The following is a 17,817-nucleotide window of genomic DNA, read 5'->3' on the forward strand; positions in this document are numbered from 1 at the left end:
TAGGAAACTGTTAGTCTGCTTTTGTCTCTGTAATGCCTATTTTGGAAATCTTGCATAATTGGAGTTGTAAAATATGGGGTCTTTTGTAACTGGCTTCTTTCACTTAGTATAATGTTTTCAAGGCGCATCCATGTTGTAGCAGGTGTCAGTGCTTCATTTTTTATTGCTGGGCAATAGCCCATTGTATGGGTGGAGCACGTTGGTTTATTCATTCATCCGCCCAAGGACATCGGAGTTGTTTCCGAGTTTTGACTATTATGAATAATACTGTTATGAACACTTATGTACAGTTTTTTTGTGGATGTATGTTTTTATTTCCTTTAAGTTATGTGCCTACCAGTAGACATGTAGTGTCATGAGATAACTCTATGTTTAACATCTTCAGAAGAACTGCCGGATTGTTTTCCAAAGTCAGCTGCACCATTATACACTTTCAGTAGCACTGTAGGTGGGTTCAGATATCTCCATATCCTCACCAGTGCTTGTTATATTGTCTCTTTTTGTTAGAATCTTTGTGAATATGAAGTGGTATCTCATTGTAGTTTGGTTTTCATTTCCCTAATGACTACCATTGTCCAGCCCTTTTTTGTGTGCTCTTGGCCATTTGAACATCTGTTTTGGAGAAATGTCTGTTTAAATCCTTTGCCCATTTTTAAATTGGGTTGTCTTTTTATTATTGAGTTTGTTAGCCTTTTAACATTTAGTTTGATTTATTTGCAACTAGAAATATTCTTTTGCCTTGGTTTTCTTTCCTTTGTTTTTCTTTCATTTTGTTAAGGGACCATTCATTCTTTTTGTAGTAAGGGGAGAGCGTTAAGAAGGTTTTCAGGCCTTTTGCATTCTCTTGGCAGCAGCTTCCCTTGGCAACCTACAGAATTGTGGAATACCTTAGACTGGAAAATGTACATCTCCTGATTATTGGAATAGATCCTTTATAGTTCATACTGGTTCTAAAATGAACCATGCTTCTTTCTGTACAAATCAGTAGGTACAACTCCTGGCTTAGATTTTAATCCAAGTAATTTTATAGGTGAGGAAAAAAGACCTGGAGAAGTTAGATCATGTCTAGGTTCACAGCAGATAGACCTGGAGCATAGCTTTAATTCAGTCCTTTCTTAAGAAAAATCTGTTGGTTTCTCACAAGGTGACACTTCATGTTAGACTTGGGATACCAGGGCTAGGGTCTTTAATTTCCAGATTCTCACAAAAAATGTCAAAAGAGCGTGACATATATGCAATTAATGGTAATATAGTATCATAGTGCTGTGAAATGTGGGGTTAGTGCTCTTAACACCACTCAGTGCTGAAATTTGCATTTTACTTTCCTTTGCATGTAGGTAAAATTAGATTTTTGAATTGTTGATTTTGTCTGGACCACCTAGTAAAGAATGGTAACAAGAGTGCCGTCATTCAGATGCTGAGTTTGCGGGAGAAATGGACTTTAGAATGTTTTGGGTTTTACACTGGAACCTGAAGATAGTCTCACCAAGTACAGTGTTTCTATACATATACCATTAACTGTTTTTTTCAAATACTCTGCAGTGGTTTATAACATTTTTTCCCCCCTGAGTTTATGTCAATATTTTATGTTAAAAACAACTAAAAACTTCTTTTTGAAGATCTTTACATCAGTGATTTATTTCATTACTACTTTTGTTCTTTTGATCTTTGGAAGTCATTCTTTTTATTCAGAGTTGGGCTGGGTATTTATAGTAACATGTGAATATATTTCTGTTTAATTTTTTATATTGTTTTGATGGTGTTTGTAATAGTATTCGGTTGTAATATTAAAGCAAATATTTTACTACCTTAAGACTTTTTGTTTTGCAAATGATTTATTCCGTGGTATGTGCTCTCTTTTAATGCTTGTGTTAAGTAACTAAAAGGCATTTTTGCAAAAATTTTATTTTTCATACACGTGTTTTGAATCTCGGTTGGCCCTCTTAACTTATTGGTTGAAAGCCATGGACAAATTATTTAACTTTTCTTATTCCCAGTTTTGTTATATGCAGTCAAGATAATGCCACCTTTGTTTTGTGGTTTTTTAAGAGTCACAGATCATGCATTTAAATTAGCCAACACAGAGCCTGCCATATAGGTGCTTAATATTGAGGGAAGCTGTTGTTACATGTTAGTTCATTCATGTGTAGGAACTGTAATTAATGGTTAATTCTTTCTCGTATAGATTCAGTCATCTATATTTTTACTCATTTAGGATTACTTGGGCAAAAGTAAATGATCATATTAATGTAATAACTTCGTGTCCGTATTCACTTTCAGTCCGTAGTCTTTCAGATTGTGTTGCTCTTTAAAGACTGACTTAGGCTTTACCTCAAAACCATAAGGTATTGTCTTGTCTGCTAATTTAGGCACTGAGAGTTGTTTCTCTACATAGTCGATTGCTCTGTTTTTAATTTGAAGCCGTGGCTGGGCTGACTTAGGCAGATCTGAGTACAGGCAGATTCCAAAGTAACAACACTAGAGAGAGCTACTTGGTATTTTATGTAATACAAGTTCTTTCATTATTCATGAAGAATGCTTTAAAAATATTTTAATTGAAAAATAAATGCAGAGAATGAGAAATTTAGACAATATAGGAGGATAAAGAATGGAAATTAAACCTACCATGAAAGCATCTTTCCCCTATTGATTATATAGGGTACCAGTAATATGCTGTCCCCAAGCATGGTGCGTTGTTGCACAATCCTGGGAGTGCTGGTCATATGTATTCAAGCATATGCAGCATACATTTTTCACTTAACTGTATCTTGGAGGCTGTTCCATACTGATGTATATAGGTTTACCTCATTTTTTAAGTTGCATGTTCATTCTGTGGATATGACATCATTCACTTAATAAGTTCCCTTCTGATGTAAATTAAGGATGTTTCTAGTCTTTTGTTATATTATGCTGCAGTGAATATCCATGTACATGTTAACCTTAAAATAACATTTATTTTACTAGAAGAAATGGATTCTTTCAGAAATAATTGTAATTCAGGACAAGCAAACTATGGCAAAACCAGAGGGTAGTTCCACAAAGGAGAGGAACATTATTTTACGGAGAAGAAAGAGGAAGCTGGCAGAGGTTGTTCTGAATGAAAGTCCGCTGGAGAGAAGCAAGGATTCTGGGTGCTGAGGTTCCTCATTGGCTGAACTGGGCTGGTGACTATTTCTTGTGGGAGATATAATGTACATCTATTCCTGTGGGGTCTGTAATTGATGGTTTTTTCTGTTGACCATTCTTTTGTTGGGTCTGTCATGGACAATTCTTCTAGTAATTGGTGTTGAGTGGTATGGCTCCCCTTCTAACCCCCTGACTCCACTTCAGTGAGATTTCCCTTCACTAATTTTCACACACATTTGACAGGATGTGAGTGTACCTATAGGACGAATTGCTAGAAGTGGACTGAGCCATAGGGCTGTGTATGTAACATTTTGGTAGCTAATGCTGTAAAGGGATGGGCCTCATACTCTTGTCAACCCAGTGTATTTTCTAACTCTTTGAATCTGGCTAATCTGATAGCTTAACAATGTGATTTTAGTGCTAAATTAAGTCTTACTGTAATTTTATTTTGCATTTTATTAATGAATGAAGCTGAGCCTATTTGCTATTGATCTTTAGGATATAGTGTTAGTAAAAGAAATCATGATGACAGACAAGGTATATAATATTTTGTCTGTTAACCTAAGACACAGGTGATACAGATAAATGTATTTTATTTGCTGCTTAAAAAGAAAAAATGAAGGATAAACTAAAAACTAATAAAAACAGTTACGTGGAGGGAAAGGACAGGAAGGCTGGGGAATGGAAGAAGATTTCTGAACACACCTTGTGTTGTTTTAGTTTTGGAAATGTAAATGTTTTACAAAATAACAAAAATTTGAAAGGAAGAAATATGTATCAGTTAAGTATTTAGGTTAATGTTTGGAATGAAGAATTTTGACACATGAGAATAGAGACAGAAAGACAAAAGAAGTTATGCAAAAACCCTTTAATCTTAAATTTGAATAGAATATATCAATATAAACTTGTGATGTGTTTTCTCGCTGAAAAGAGTTCTTCTAGCTTAGTCCACTAAAAAGATCTAGAAATAATGACAACCTGAGACCAATGAATATTGTAGGGCCCAGATTTTGATCTCTAATCCATTTTCCACTAAAAGGAGACAGGCTTTTTGTAGAAGTGATTGATTTTAGGTTTGGGACAGGAAAATGTGCATGAGGAACCTGGAACATCTTATTCTAGAAAGCAAGGAAAATATCCAGGACCGTTGGGGTTGAATCAGAAGGGTACAGTGGCCAGCCCAAAGGGCTTCCATTGTTCAGTGCAAAAAGGAAAGAGCAGCCCTGGCTGCAGAAGCTGCCCGACATTCACAGACAGGCCATGTTGTCCTTGGGTTAAATGTAAGCAGTCTCACAGAATACCTCAGACAGGTATGATAAAATGAAACCAGGCACAAAGCCAAGGTCTCTGCGTCATCCACAAAATTCTTGACCAAAATGAGTGATGGCTACCTCTTTACCACTTACAGCCTTATCTTCATTCTAGTGTCCCCTCCCTGACATAGGATTTATGGAGATACCTTTCATAGAATTACCCCACTTTCTGACATCTAATTTAGGGAAACTCCTGCTTCCTCATATCCTTCCCCAAATTACCCAACCAAAGCCTGAATCCTATAATAGATTGTTTTTTTAAAAATTATTAACATATAATATATTATTTGTTTTAGGGGTGCAGGTCTATAATTCACCAGTCTCCCGCAATGCACAGCGCCCAGCACAGCACGTACCCTCCCCCGTGTCCGTCACCCAGTCACTCCATCCCTCCCACCCCGCTCTACTACAGCAGCCATCAGTTTGTTTCCTGAGATTGAGTCTTACGGTTTGTCTCCCTTTCTGGTTTTATCTTGTTTCATTTTTTCCTCTCTTCCCCTATGATCGTAGGTTTCTTTATAACATAATCTTACTGAGCCACCCTGGTGTTCCCTGTGGAATGTGTTCTCTCACCTTGTTTCACTCTAGGTGTGTTCCTGGTGTTCTTTTACCGAGGGGCTCTGACATCAAATAGATGGCAGAGCAGTTTGTGCAAAGACAGTAACAAAGGAGAGGGGGGGACACATTCAGTGACAGTAGAGGGACCTAGTTAGCAAAATTCACAAAGGGGGAAATTTTACAAAACAAATGACAAGGGAAGGAAAAGAAAATAAAAGAGGGAGGTGGCATTTGTCCATTAAGGAGATTGAAAGACTCGTTTGCCAGATGTGGCAAGTAAAAAATAGCTATACGAAGACACTTCTTGGGGCACCTGGGTGGCTCAGTGGGTTAAGCCTCTGCCTTCGGCTCAGGTCATGATCTTAGGGTCCTGGGATCGAGCCCCGCATCGGGCTCTCTGCTTAGTGGGGAGCCTGCTTCCCCTCCACCCCCGCCTCTGTGCCTACTTGTTATCTCTGTCTGTCAAATAAATAAATAAAATCTTAAAAAAAAAAAAAAAGACTTCTTGAGACAATTAGAGAGTCTGAACTTGGTAGTAGATCATATTACAGAATGATTGTTAATTTTGTTAGGTGTGATATTTATTGACTATATTTTTAAAAAGTAAGTTAGAAGAATTTGCGTATGAAATGATGTAATGTGTGGGGTTTACTTTGAAACTGTCTGGAGGGGCGAGTGGATTGGGTAAAGGGAAGAAACAGATTGGCTGTGTGGGTTTAGTTGTTGAAACTAGGTGACGTGTATGCGGGAGTTTATCATACCCCTTCTCTGCTTTGTATGAATTTGAAAATTCTCATAGTAAGGAGTTTCTAGAAGTCTTTTGTATTTGTTTTTCTGTGAATTTCTGTCTGCACCTCACTTCTCCATTTTTCTCTTGGATTTTTGTCTTTTTTTTTCTTCCTTAGAAAGTAATCTTTAAATACTAGGAAAGTTAGCCTTTTTTTCATGTTTTATAGATTTCATATGTCTTTCAGGTTTGTTTATGCTATTTTTAACCTGTGGAGTATTTTTATTTTGTCAAATATATAAATTTTCTTTATGGCTTGACTGTTTTATTTTGTTGTCTCAGAAAACCTTCTTGTCTCTGGGAGTCTTTAAAGTTTTTCTTTCATGTTTTCATGAAGACTTTTTTAATGACTGGACTACACTTCTGAGATGCTTGTACTATTTGGTCATCCTAATTTCCTTTCTGAGTATTTAGAGCTATTCTCCCCTTAAGCCCTGCTGCAAGAATATATAAGAAAAATGTTGTGCAGTTGCTATCCAGTGTAGATTTAAATGTGAACATCCAGTAAATTAACTCTAAACAAAGCTTGGTTGTTAATTTTGCCCCCAGACCAGAGAACTAAAGGGAAATCTATCATTTACAAAATTCCCAAACATGCTAAATGCTGTATAAACATAAACACTATATAGTTCAACAGTTCCAATTTTAGAACAGTTTCAGTGTTGGCTTAACATATGGAAGCATTCCTTTTAGTTCCTTTCTTAGGGCCTATGGGTCACCTACATTTGAAGTCAGCATCTTCACACTTGCTCCCCTCTTAGATGCTGTGCTTTATTATGGGCAGAGCAGGACGTTCCCAGCATCTGCTCTCTGTAGGATGAACGAATATTACTGTAAAGTCTTCTTCATGATTGGTTCCTGGAGACCTTTTAGGACTCCCAGGGATGGATCTTCTAACCAGCACATCTAAAGTCAGAAAGAGAGGTACACAGCGAGACCTCACCAGATCCTTTACTTTTCCGGGTAAGTGTTGACAGCAAGGCTTCCTGAACTTGTGTTTGAAATTGGACCGTCCTGTGTATTCTCACTTGAAAATTAATTCTGCAGTTAGTGCTCCTCTTTTAGAACTTCCAGAAATCATTTAAAGGAAATAAAAGTTGAGGAAGTACACTTGATATACTGTATTTTAAACATTTGCTATACCAAAAAATGTTATAGTGTAATGTAAATCAGTTTCACAATACAAGTAGAAAACATTCTGACTAGGAAGAAATTTTTCTTTGAAAATACCCACTTTCTTTCTCAGAATTAGAAGCGTGAGTCTTCACCTAGTTCTTTCCAGCGTAGGTGTGAAAACCTGACTAGTGTGACAATTGCTTCCAAAGATGGTGTCACAGTTTGAGTTTAGCTTAATGTTTTTCAGGAATAAGTCTATGAATTTATAGGATCATTATCTCTGGAGGTTCACTTCTGTATGCTCATGGATTGTTGTGCTGTAGTTGACTCTTGTTTTGTTAATGTCCTTACAGATACCATACAGTGGTGAATCCTTTTGCAACTTAAGTTGATATGCCTTGTTTTCAGAGTGAGACCTGGGGACTGATTGACTGAGTGTCCCTAATAGGAACTCAACAATGAGCTTTTCTTTGTCACAGGTTTTTATGTTAAGTGGTATTGGTAATAAGTATAATTTTATTCCATGGATATCCTTCCAATTCAGTCTCAGCCATAGGATTTGTGGGAATAAAAAAAGTAAGTATATGAAGACCATTGGCATGATTGGGAAGGGGCTATATAAACTCAAGATGCTGTATTTTAGTTTTTAGATGATTTCTTCATGGTAATCAAATGTATTAATCAACTTCTGATTAGCTGGCTCATTTGTAAGAGAATTGTCTTTAAATAGATTGCTTTGAAATTGTTCCTGAAGTAATTTAGCAAAAGAGGTGATGAAGTTCTTTGTTGACTGATTATCTGTTTGCTTTTATTCTTTGACTTACTGTAGTTTGGCGGGAAGCCATTTATACCAAAACATGTAATTACTTTTTAATCCCAACTAAGTTTGAAGTGTAAATGAGTGATCTTTGATTTGGGATGCGATGGGAGGGGAAAAGGGTGGTCTTTTGGGGAGCTCCTCTTGAGTCCTTCATTCACTAATTTGTATTTTTTTTCCAACTTCTGAAATGACTAGAGGGAGCCTTTATTGACATCCTCTAATTCGGTAGAGTTGTGTGTAACAGAGCTAGTATGTTGAAAATGAGTGACTGAATGAAGAAAGGAACATGTGCTGGCGTATCTAGATCGGTGGTCCAGTCTGTGCTTCACCTCTTCTGGGTGGCATTTCAACTCACGGACTCACAAGGGCTCTTGAGGAAGAGGGCCTTTCTGGTGTCAGAGTTCTGCTGGTAATTACCATGCGCAGCCAGGACTGAGAGCTACTCCCTCAGACCGTGATACTTACGTAGTTTGAGTTGATAATTTTACTCTGAACTTGCTGGCACTAGTTGAAAAAATGAGAAAACAGGTTTCAGAGCTCTTACTGTCTTAAAAACTTGTACCCTACTGGAAGAGGTACTTTCTCCCTGCCCTGAAACCAACAGAGTTTGGTTCTGTAGATGTCTATGACTGCTCACTGTCTCTAATAAATAGTTTTATCAGAGGATTCAGAAACATTCTTTACCCGGAGGGCTTTTTATTGATCCTTGTTTGAAGCTGATATAAAAATCCTAACTGTATGAAGGTGTTTCTGCATGAAACTAAGTGCAGCTTCTTGAAGGCAAAGGTTGCATTTTATCCATGCGCATTTCTAGCTCCTCACATCAGTTTTGGAGGTGTTTTGTAAATGCCTTTGGAATAAAGGAGTTCAGATATTTGATATTCTGGTGAACTACTTTGTTGTAAAGATCGAGCTTAGAAAATCTAGAGTAAGAGATGATTAGCATGTTTCCTAGACCATCTGTCACTAATATCAATTGTTTCTACTTGGCACTGAAGACTTGTTTGGGGGTTGGGGGGTGGTAGCTGGTGTAAAGTTTAAAAAAATCCAAAAAATGTCCTAGGTTATTCTGGACCCCTCTGTTTGGTGGTTAAAAGTCAGTGCAGTGTTTAAAAAATTGACATCCTTATTATCCAGGAAGGATTAATGCAGTCATTGGTTTTTCCAGTAGCAAACCATTGTAATAAGTGGTAGATGTTTCTGCTTTGCCCCCTCCCTATCCGTTTGATGGATTCACCAGAGTGAGCCTTTGGAAAACGTAAGCCAGAGCATGCCACTTCTCTGCGCAAAACCTTCCCTGGATTTTGCATCTCCCTGAGAGCTAAAGTGGGTGTCGTTACAGTGAGTGACCTGTGTGTTGTGTGTGACCGCCAACACTGTGCCCTTGTATGTCTGTGACATCAGCTAATGCTCTCCCCTGGTGGATTCTTCTGCAGCTGCCCCCACCTCCCTGCTACTTTGGCTTCCAGAACAAGCTAGTCATACTCTTGCCTCAGGGCCTTTGCACTTGCTGCTCCCTCTGTGTGGGGTGCTCTTCCTCTAGATCACTGCATGGCCAGCTTCCCTCACTGTGTTGCAGGTCTTTGCCCAAGTGTCATTTTCTCCTAAGGGTTTACCAGATCATCTTTTAAATTTCACTCCTCTCTCTCATCCCCTCTCCTTACTTTATTTTTTTTCCTTAGCACTTACTACCATTGGACACTGAGCATGTTTTAATTTTTAACAAGTTATCTTAAATTTTAAAAAGCTTAATGAGGGCTGGATTTTTTAAAAAAGATTTTATTTATTTATTTGACAGAGAGTTATCACAAGTAGGTAGAGAGGCAGACAGAGAGAGAGGGGGAAGCAGGCTCCCTGCCGAGCAGAGAGCCCGATGCGGGGCTCGATCCCAGGACCCCGAGATCATGACCTGAGCTGAAGGCAGAGGCTTACCCCTCTGAGCCACCCAGGCACCCCGAGGGCAGGAATTTTTATCTGTTTTGTTCACTGCTTTATCCTTGTGTTCTAGAACAGTTCCTGGCACATAGAGTATGCTCAACATAAATATTTGTCAACCAGATGAATTAATGAAGCAGGCACTATGCATTAGAATAATACAGAATTGCATGGAACTCAGTATTATTTTTATTTGAAATTAGGAGGTGTAGCATGGTAAAAATTTTTGTATTTCCTGTCAAAAAGTTACAAACCATTTACTCTAATAGCACTAGTAAGTTACTTAATGTTAAAGGTAAGGGGAAACTAGGGCTTTGTCCTAGGCTCTACTTTATAGGAATGGAAGCTGATCCATTATAAACCCATTCCTACCTTGAGGTGACATTAGTGACAAAGGCACTAAGATTTTGAATTTATATCGGGCTTACATAGTTTAGCCTATGGATAGAGTGGATTCTGAGAATGGAATAACATACATTAGCAAAAACTATCAAACATGAAAACTTCGGTGAGAAATAGGTCAATGAGAGAATTCTTGACTCGTGTTCAGAATGTGATTTTTATTTTGATTGAAGTATTGTGAATTAAAGTGCAAGCACAATACATGTCCCCAGATCTTGAAGAAGTACGTTTCCCCTTTTGCTCAAGTCGGAGTCCTGAAGTGGACTGCAGGGCTGTGTTGGAAGCGTTGTTCCCGTGATACCGGGCTAACCCTCCTCCCACCTCCTCCCCTGTTCCCGCGTAAGCCACACCAGAACCCTTCTGTGTTCGTGTGGCCTGCTCTTACCTTAAGATCTTTGCCCTGCTTGTCCCTCTGCCCACTGTATCCTCCCAGTCATAGCTCCTGTGAGTCTGCTCGCATCTCCCTGCCTTCCGAGCGAGGCTCCCGTGCCCCTGCCGCCTGCCCTCCCTGCCCTCTACCCTCCTGATCTCTCTTACTCTCCTTCCCTTCTTTTCCCTCTAAAGCACAGCACCTACATTTTATAAAATATTATACAGTTTACCCATTATGTCTGTCTGTCTTCCTTTCCTTCCTCTCCCTTTCCCTTTCTTTCTGTCTGTCTGTCCTTCTGCTAGAATATGTGTCAAAAAAACAGGACCTCTGGGGCGCCTGGGTGGTTCAGTGGGTTAAAGCCTCTGCCTTCAGCTCAGGTCATGATCCCAGCGTCCTGGGATCGAGCTCTTGTGTTGGGCTCTCTGCTCAGCGGGGAGCCTGCTGCCTTCTCTCTCTCTGCCTGATTGTGATCTCTCTCTGTGTCCAAAAAAAAAAAAAAAAAGAGCAGGACCTTTGTTTTGTTCCTTGAGGTCAAGTAAGCATCGAGAACAGTGCTTGGCACATGGCATATATTCAATAAATAATCGTTAAGTGAGTGAATGAATTAATGCAATTCATAGAACAAACTCATATGATTCCTAGTTAGCCTTTATTTACTATTGTGGTAGCTAGTAGATTTCGCTATAGGCACACCATGGAAATACTGTAGGTTCGGTGCTAGACCACCACAATCAAGTGAGTATTGTGGTAAAGCAAGTCAAATGAGTATCTTGGTTTCTTTTTTGTTTTGTTTTTTTTTGTTTTTTTTGTTTTGTTTTGTTTTTTTTTTTTTTAGTATCTTGGTTTCTTAGTGCAAATATGAATGCTACATTTACACTGTTCTGTAGTGTTTTAAGTGTGCAATAGCATTATGGATAAAAAAACAATTACATACTTTAATTAAAAAATCTTATTGCTAAAAAATGCTATCATCTGAACTTTCAGTGAGTTGTAATCACTGATCACAGATAATAAGTAAAATAATAATGAAAAAGTTTGAAATACTGTGAAAATTCCAGAATTACACAGGAGACATGAAGTGAGGAAATGCTATTGGAAAAATGGTGCAAATAGACTTGCTCTGCCGAAGGTTGCCACAAACCTTCAATTTGTAAAGAAACACAGTATCCCTGAAATGTAATAAAGCAAAGTGTAGTAAAGGGCGATAGGCCTGTAATTAGCATCTCTAAGGACAACCTTTGAAATCACACCACTTGTAATGCTTTTCCAATTCTGAGTGTGCACATGCAGGGGAAGGGTGATTTCATAGTCTCCAAGAATATATTGGGGTTGTGTCTATAAACTCTTCATTCTTTTTTTTAATTGTGGGAGGAAAATAACAACATAGAATCACAAAAAATTTACCATCCTGTTTTTTAGTGTACAGTTCAGTAGTGTTAGGTATGTTCACACTCTTGTGTAACCAGGCTCCTGAACTCTCTTTATCTTGCAGATTGGAAACTGTACCCATTAAACTATAGCTCCCTTCTTCCCCCTCCCTCAGCCCTGGCAACCATTCTGTTTTCTGTTTCTTTACATTTGATTTCTGTAAGATACCTCATATTAGTGGAATCCTACAATATTTGTCTTTTGGGGATGGGCTTATTTCACTTAGCATAATGCCTTCAAGATTTCACCCTTACTGTAGCAGGTGTCAGAATGTCCTTCCTTTTTAAGGCTGAATAATACCGCAATGCATGTATACACCACATCTTGTTTATTCACCTGCCCACAGACACTTGGGTTGCTTCCACCTTGTAGATCTTGTCAGTAGTGCTGCTGTGAGCAGGGGTGTGCGACTCTCTTTGAGACTATGAAGTGTTTTCTTGAGATCTGTTAGCTTATAGGAAAGGCCTATCAACCAGTTCTGTTTTTGTATATGCCTCCATCTTAATTTCAAAGCCTTAATTTTATTTCTAAGATCTTCAGTTTATTGGGCGCCTGGGTGGCTCAGTGGGTTAAGCCGCTGCCTTCGGCTCAGGTCATGATCTCAGGGTCCTGGGATCGAGTCCCGCATCGGGCTCTCTGCTCGGCAGGGAACCTGCTCCCCTCTCTCTCTCTCTCTCTGCCTGCCTCTCCGACTACTTGTGATTTCTCTCTGTCAAATAAATAAATAAAATCTTAAAAAAAAAAAAAGATCTTCAGTTTATTGAATAACATGTTTTTTCTTTTATGTAATTTACATTCACATTGTAAAATGTCTACTTTGGTGTAAGGTAGGGAAGTGGTCCGCTTTTTTAACACGATTCCTCCTGGAAAACTATGTCAAAAAGCAGGACAAACTCCCTGAAAAAACAGGCTGTTACTCATTGTTGTGTTTCCCAAACTACCTAGACTGTGAGTGGCCTAAACCATAGAACGAGCCCCAGGATAGTATTGTGTTGTGAAGCAAAGGAAGAGACGGTTTCCGGAAGGAAAGGATGAGTAACAGTGTCACACCTCCTGAGCAGGCAGATGGGAGGGTGTCCTGTCATTTGCACTCAGTGCCCTTAGCAAGAGCAGTAGGAGCAGATCCTGAGGACACAGTCGGCAGGGATGGAAGTTTGGCCCCAGGGAGGAGAACAGAGCCGGTAGTAGGGCCACATGATCACGGAGGCATTTGCGTGAGAGGAAGGGGAAAGTTAGGGTGATGACGGGGAGAGGCTAGTTAATAGTGCGGGTCCTGAGAAGGGGGGAGGCCATGGGATACAAGACCGAGGTGAAGGGCCTGATGTTTGGCAGAGGAACAGAGCTTCCCTGAGTTGCGATGGGGGGACGGAAGATACAGAGGAATGCCCGGGTGGGCCTGATGTGGGGGCAGGTGGTAGGCAGGTTTTGATCTTAGAAAGATGAAAGAATTCCCACTCAAAGCTTCAGTTTTCTCTCGGAACTGGGGGATGAGGTCGTCTGTTGAAATTCATGAGTTCAGAAAGGGAGAGATGGTTATGAGGAACATAAGCAGTGTTGGCATAGTCATTGTAGGGAGTGGGAAGAGATGTCTGCTGCCAGGCTTGTGGGAGGGGGGCAGTGTCCATTGCCGTTGAGGGAGGTACAGTAGGCATAAAGTTAGACATCAGATACTTGAGAAGAAAAACCCTTTTTGCTGTTTAATTTGACACATTTATTGAATTCCTACCTACTGCATGTGTTGGAAGATAGTTCTTGTACCTAGGGAGCTTAGAAACTTGCAGAACATTTATTACAAAAAAGAAGAGGTGACAACAGTCCTGAAACTTCAGAGATCAGATCTGATTGAAGAAGAGAGAGCTCTTTGGGTTTCGAAAAGACTTGAGTCAGTGTCAATGGGGGAGGGTGAGGAAGAGCTTTCCGCCACTGAGTGGAGAGAAGAGTCCTTAGGTACCGCGTTAATGGACGGAATAGTGAATAGTCCAGTTTGTGCAGAATTACCCCTGAGTCAGTGTGTCTCCGTGCCATTTAGAAACATATCAGAGAAACTTATCATTTAGAGAAGGTTCCGTAAAAGTGTGTGACACCCTCCCCCTGCCACGCTCCAGGGGAGCTTCTGTGCATCTCTGTTGTAAGGGAACGAATGACTAGTTGTCCATGTATGGCAGGCTCTGGTGCTGCACCGTCAGTTCGCAGTTTGGATTGGATGAATTTGTCGAGCTCATCAGGTGTAAGCGGTACTTTTCCATCCATTCGAGCTTTTTTTTTGTCTTGAAAATTCCAGATTGGAATCCAAGACTTGAAAAATGTCAGTTGTCTAAATACAGTACTATATTGTGATAAATATAGCTATTGAAATTAAAAAAAAAATCTCTTCACAAAACTTTATTTTAATATTCACAGCAGAACTTTTTTGGGAATGTTATCTGAGAAACAGGACCATTTTATTATCAGAGCTGACTATTAATTAGGGTATTGTTTCAGATATAAAAGTTGATCTGCCACTGAAATTCTATTTGAATATGTATAGTTCCAAGCTTGCTTTGTGTATTTAATAACTTTAGTACCATAATTACTCTGTTTACAATTAAATTTTGGTGAATATGCTAATACAGAATGCGGCAGTGATTTCAGCAAAGGGCAGGGCTGATTTGCATCTTGATGTGCTTTTCACTTGCATCTGCATTTCATTTACTATCACTGGGAAGAGAAACGGTCAGATTATGTAATGGATTTTGTGACAGTGAAGTTTTCCTTTTCTTTGAAACCTCCTGTAAGCTACCATGGTAGTGGATTTGCTCTGTTCTGAGTGGGCAGAAGTGATGCCGAAGGGTTGAGTCTGGTTGAGGTTTGTGCCCTCCAGCGAGTTGTTTAATAGAAACGTAATGTAGGTGCGGGCTGCATCATTAGAAGGAACCTGTAAGGTATTGAGGGGATTGTAGAATTCACATTCGTGTTGTAAGTTCTTCAGGAAAGTCACTGAGGAGCTGAGGCAAATGCTTATGGTTGTAAAACTTAATAGTTTTTGAGCAGGGGCGTCTGGTTTTAATACCTAAAACTCTCTTCTTTTCAGAAATCACCTGAAAAGGAACAAGGAGATTGAGAAACACAGTTCTCATATTCTCTGAAACTAAGAGACTTCTGTGACCCTGAAGCAGGAAATCAGAGGGGTGGCCAAACGCTGTGCCAGTCAAATGCGGGTGTGGCAGGATGTGGAAAGGGGGTGCGCTTGGGGCTGAGACCCAGATCTTGGACCAAGCGGGCGGCAGAGGGGTGTTCTTCAGAGCGAGTGGAATACAACCGGTTGAGGCACAACCAGTAAGCCTTTGTTTAGAAGAACAGGAAATGGGTGTTGGCAGAACAACTTTATATGAAAAAAAGAGAAAGAAAAAAATAATAACTGTGTATGAGCTTTTTTTTGTCCTTAGTTTACTTTGGCCGTGTGGTATTTTTAAGTGCCTCGAACCCTGTGGATCTCCCTAATGTGCATGTGTGACCGAGGAAAATAAAAGAAACTGGATAACCATTTGGAAAATCCAGGATTCCTACCTCTGATTATCTTATACCAGTATAAGTGTAAACAAATCAAAATTTTACCAGCAAAATATGAAATAAAGTGCAAAATAACTAAACCGTAATAAACCGTACAATAACTAAAAGAAGACATGATATTTGCAAAGAATAATTTGGGTGGGGACTTTCCAAGGATGACATAAAGTCCAAAAGCTAAAAATAAACAATATCAAAAGTCAAACAGGAAAGACTATTTGCAATATCAAGAGCCAATTTCTTCACTAGAGAATATATAAGAAGTGCCTATAAATAAAAAAGCAAAAGGCAACCGGTAGTTCTTAGAAAATGAGGTACAGATTTTACTTAGGACTGTGTGAGTGTGTGTGTCTGTCTGATTGGACAAGCTCATAAAATATGAAAAGGTTCTCAGTTTTGGTCCCTTGATGATTGTTAATTATAGGAAAGGCAGTTTTTTAATGCTTAAAACTGTAAAATATTTCACAATACAGAAGACCTTATTTTATTAAGCAGATACAGACTTAATGAATTATAAGGTACTGTTAGAGCCACCACCCATGTCATGAAATAGAACCACTGGCCTGTCCTCATCACAACTTCTTTTACTTCCTGAAAGTAACTTGTCTTTTACAGCAATAACTTCCTTTTCTTTATTGGTTTACCATGCAAATGTGCATCCCGAAACACCGTGGTACACATTTGCCTGATTTTGTTCTGTTTGGGCTGTGTTCTTTCCAGTCTTTCCGCATCGGGCCCTCTTCTCCCCCATCTCTTCTTTTTTTCCCTTTATCTGTTGAAGAAATGGGATTCTGTGTACTCCAGGGGTTCTCACCCTTGGGGCTTCGCTGACTGCATTCCTGTGCCATAGTTTATCATGTTCTACTGTTCTTTTCATATCCTGTGAATCAGGACCAGGCTTGATCAGATTCGGAGTCTATTAATTTTTTATTTTTCTTTTTTGGCAAGATTACTTCATAGGTAATGGCATGGTCTTTTATCAGGAGACGTATGATGTCTGGACATCTCTCATATTTTGATGTTAGTAACTATCAGTGCTCAGTGTCTGGATCCACTAATTCATTAGAAGGGGGAAATGTGTTAACCTAAAACCATCCTTATTCATTTATTAGCTGAAATTTTTCCATAAGGGGATTTTTCTATTCGTCTAATATTTGGTTACCCAGTGGTACAATTCATGTAAGAAAGAGGGTAAGTGCTTGATTCTTTTCCTCCCTTTTTTCTTTTCTTTTCTTTTTTTTTTAAAGCAGCTTTCAAAATTGAGTGGTTTCCTATTCTCTAGTGGTGACCACTTAGGTTTTCTGGCTATTATAAACTCTTGGATTTACGTGCATTTTATGTGTTTTAATCCATAGTGGTTATTATCTTTATTGACTCAAATTGGCCCATCTTTGGTCACTGGAAACACCTAAGTTGGCTTCTTAGACATATCTGACATCACTCTAGTAGTTTTTGATAGCTTCCTTGACACCTAGAAATGACAAGATGTTCCAAGTCTGTCTTGTACGTTTCTGGTTTCACATCTGGAATCAGTCCTCTCTTCAAGGAGTCTGGTTTCTTTTACAAGAAACTGTAGTTTTAAGAATACACTTTGTTACTAGAGGTACTCATTACTACTAGGTTGGTTGGTTGTTTCTAAGCTTTTTTTGTGGTTCGCGCTAGGAAATGAAAGTGGTGTGTGTGTGCACGTGTGCGTGGCGTGCATGTGCATGTGTGCTTTTTTAAAAGATAAAATAACTTCTGAATTAAAAATATTTCCGAATAAAACATCTTTAGCTTTAACTCTTCTTTCATTTCTTTCCCCTTTCTTTTGTATTTGAATCTCGATTTCTAAGGATACAAGGGGGTGACTGAATTAAAATATCACGGAATTATTCACTTGTATTATTGCACAGATATGTGTACAGTACCCTTAGTTTACAAAACCAAGTATCACTTACAGTGTGATTATTGGAGAGCTGGGTTTTTTGGGCATATGTTCTCCCATTTTTTACAGTCGTACTGTATCTACTTCGTCAGAGCATCTACCCATGATGTGTTCTGTCCTCTTAGAGTCCTTGTTGAGTCTCATTCTACAAATCAGTGTCTGCTTACTGCCCACTACCAGTTCTCACGGTGACGGATATCTAAGGCTTGTTCTCTGATGGATTCTTAATTCCCTTTTTCTATGTTGAGAACGCTCTGGTCTTTATACTTGAAATTTGACTGCGTATAAACTCTTCCGGTTCTTGTTTTCTTTGTCTTAACTATGTTACTTCCCCTTTCTTTTCTGGCGTAAGTGTTGCTGTCAGAGTGATGACAGTCAGATTTATTTTCCTTATAAAAGATCTGTTTTTGGCCTGGATGCTCAAAGAATACTTCTTTTCCGTGGAGTTCTGTAATTTTACAAGGTGGTATCAGAGCGTGGGTTGTC

General features: G+C 39.1%; 1 protein-coding gene across 3 annotated transcripts in view; it reads left to right on the plus strand.

Moving 5' to 3' along the window:
• The window catches only part of VRK1 (VRK serine/threonine kinase 1), a 74,696-nt gene that overhangs the window by 14,029 nt on the left and 42,850 nt on the right, over positions 1 to 17,817 (plus strand). The window contains exon 1 of one of the 3 annotated variants that reach the window (XM_032345215.1): positions 6,573 to 6,747. The exons of 1 other annotated variant lie outside the window; for it this stretch is intronic. In XM_032345215.1, the coding sequence (XP_032201106.1) occupies positions 6,669 to 6,747 (79 nt within the window). In that variant the 5' untranslated portion in view covers positions 6,573 to 6,668. Of the gene's footprint in view, positions 1 to 6,572; positions 6,748 to 17,670; positions 17,795 to 17,817 lie in introns of those variants that run through there. One more of the 3 variants, XM_032345218.1, reaches the window with a different exon arrangement.

This window comes from Mustela erminea, chromosome 5, assembly GCF_009829155.1.
Source record: "Mustela erminea isolate mMusErm1 chromosome 5, mMusErm1.Pri, whole genome shotgun sequence".
In the NCBI taxonomy this organism is placed as follows: Eukaryota; Metazoa; Chordata; class Mammalia; order Carnivora; family Mustelidae; genus Mustela; species Mustela erminea.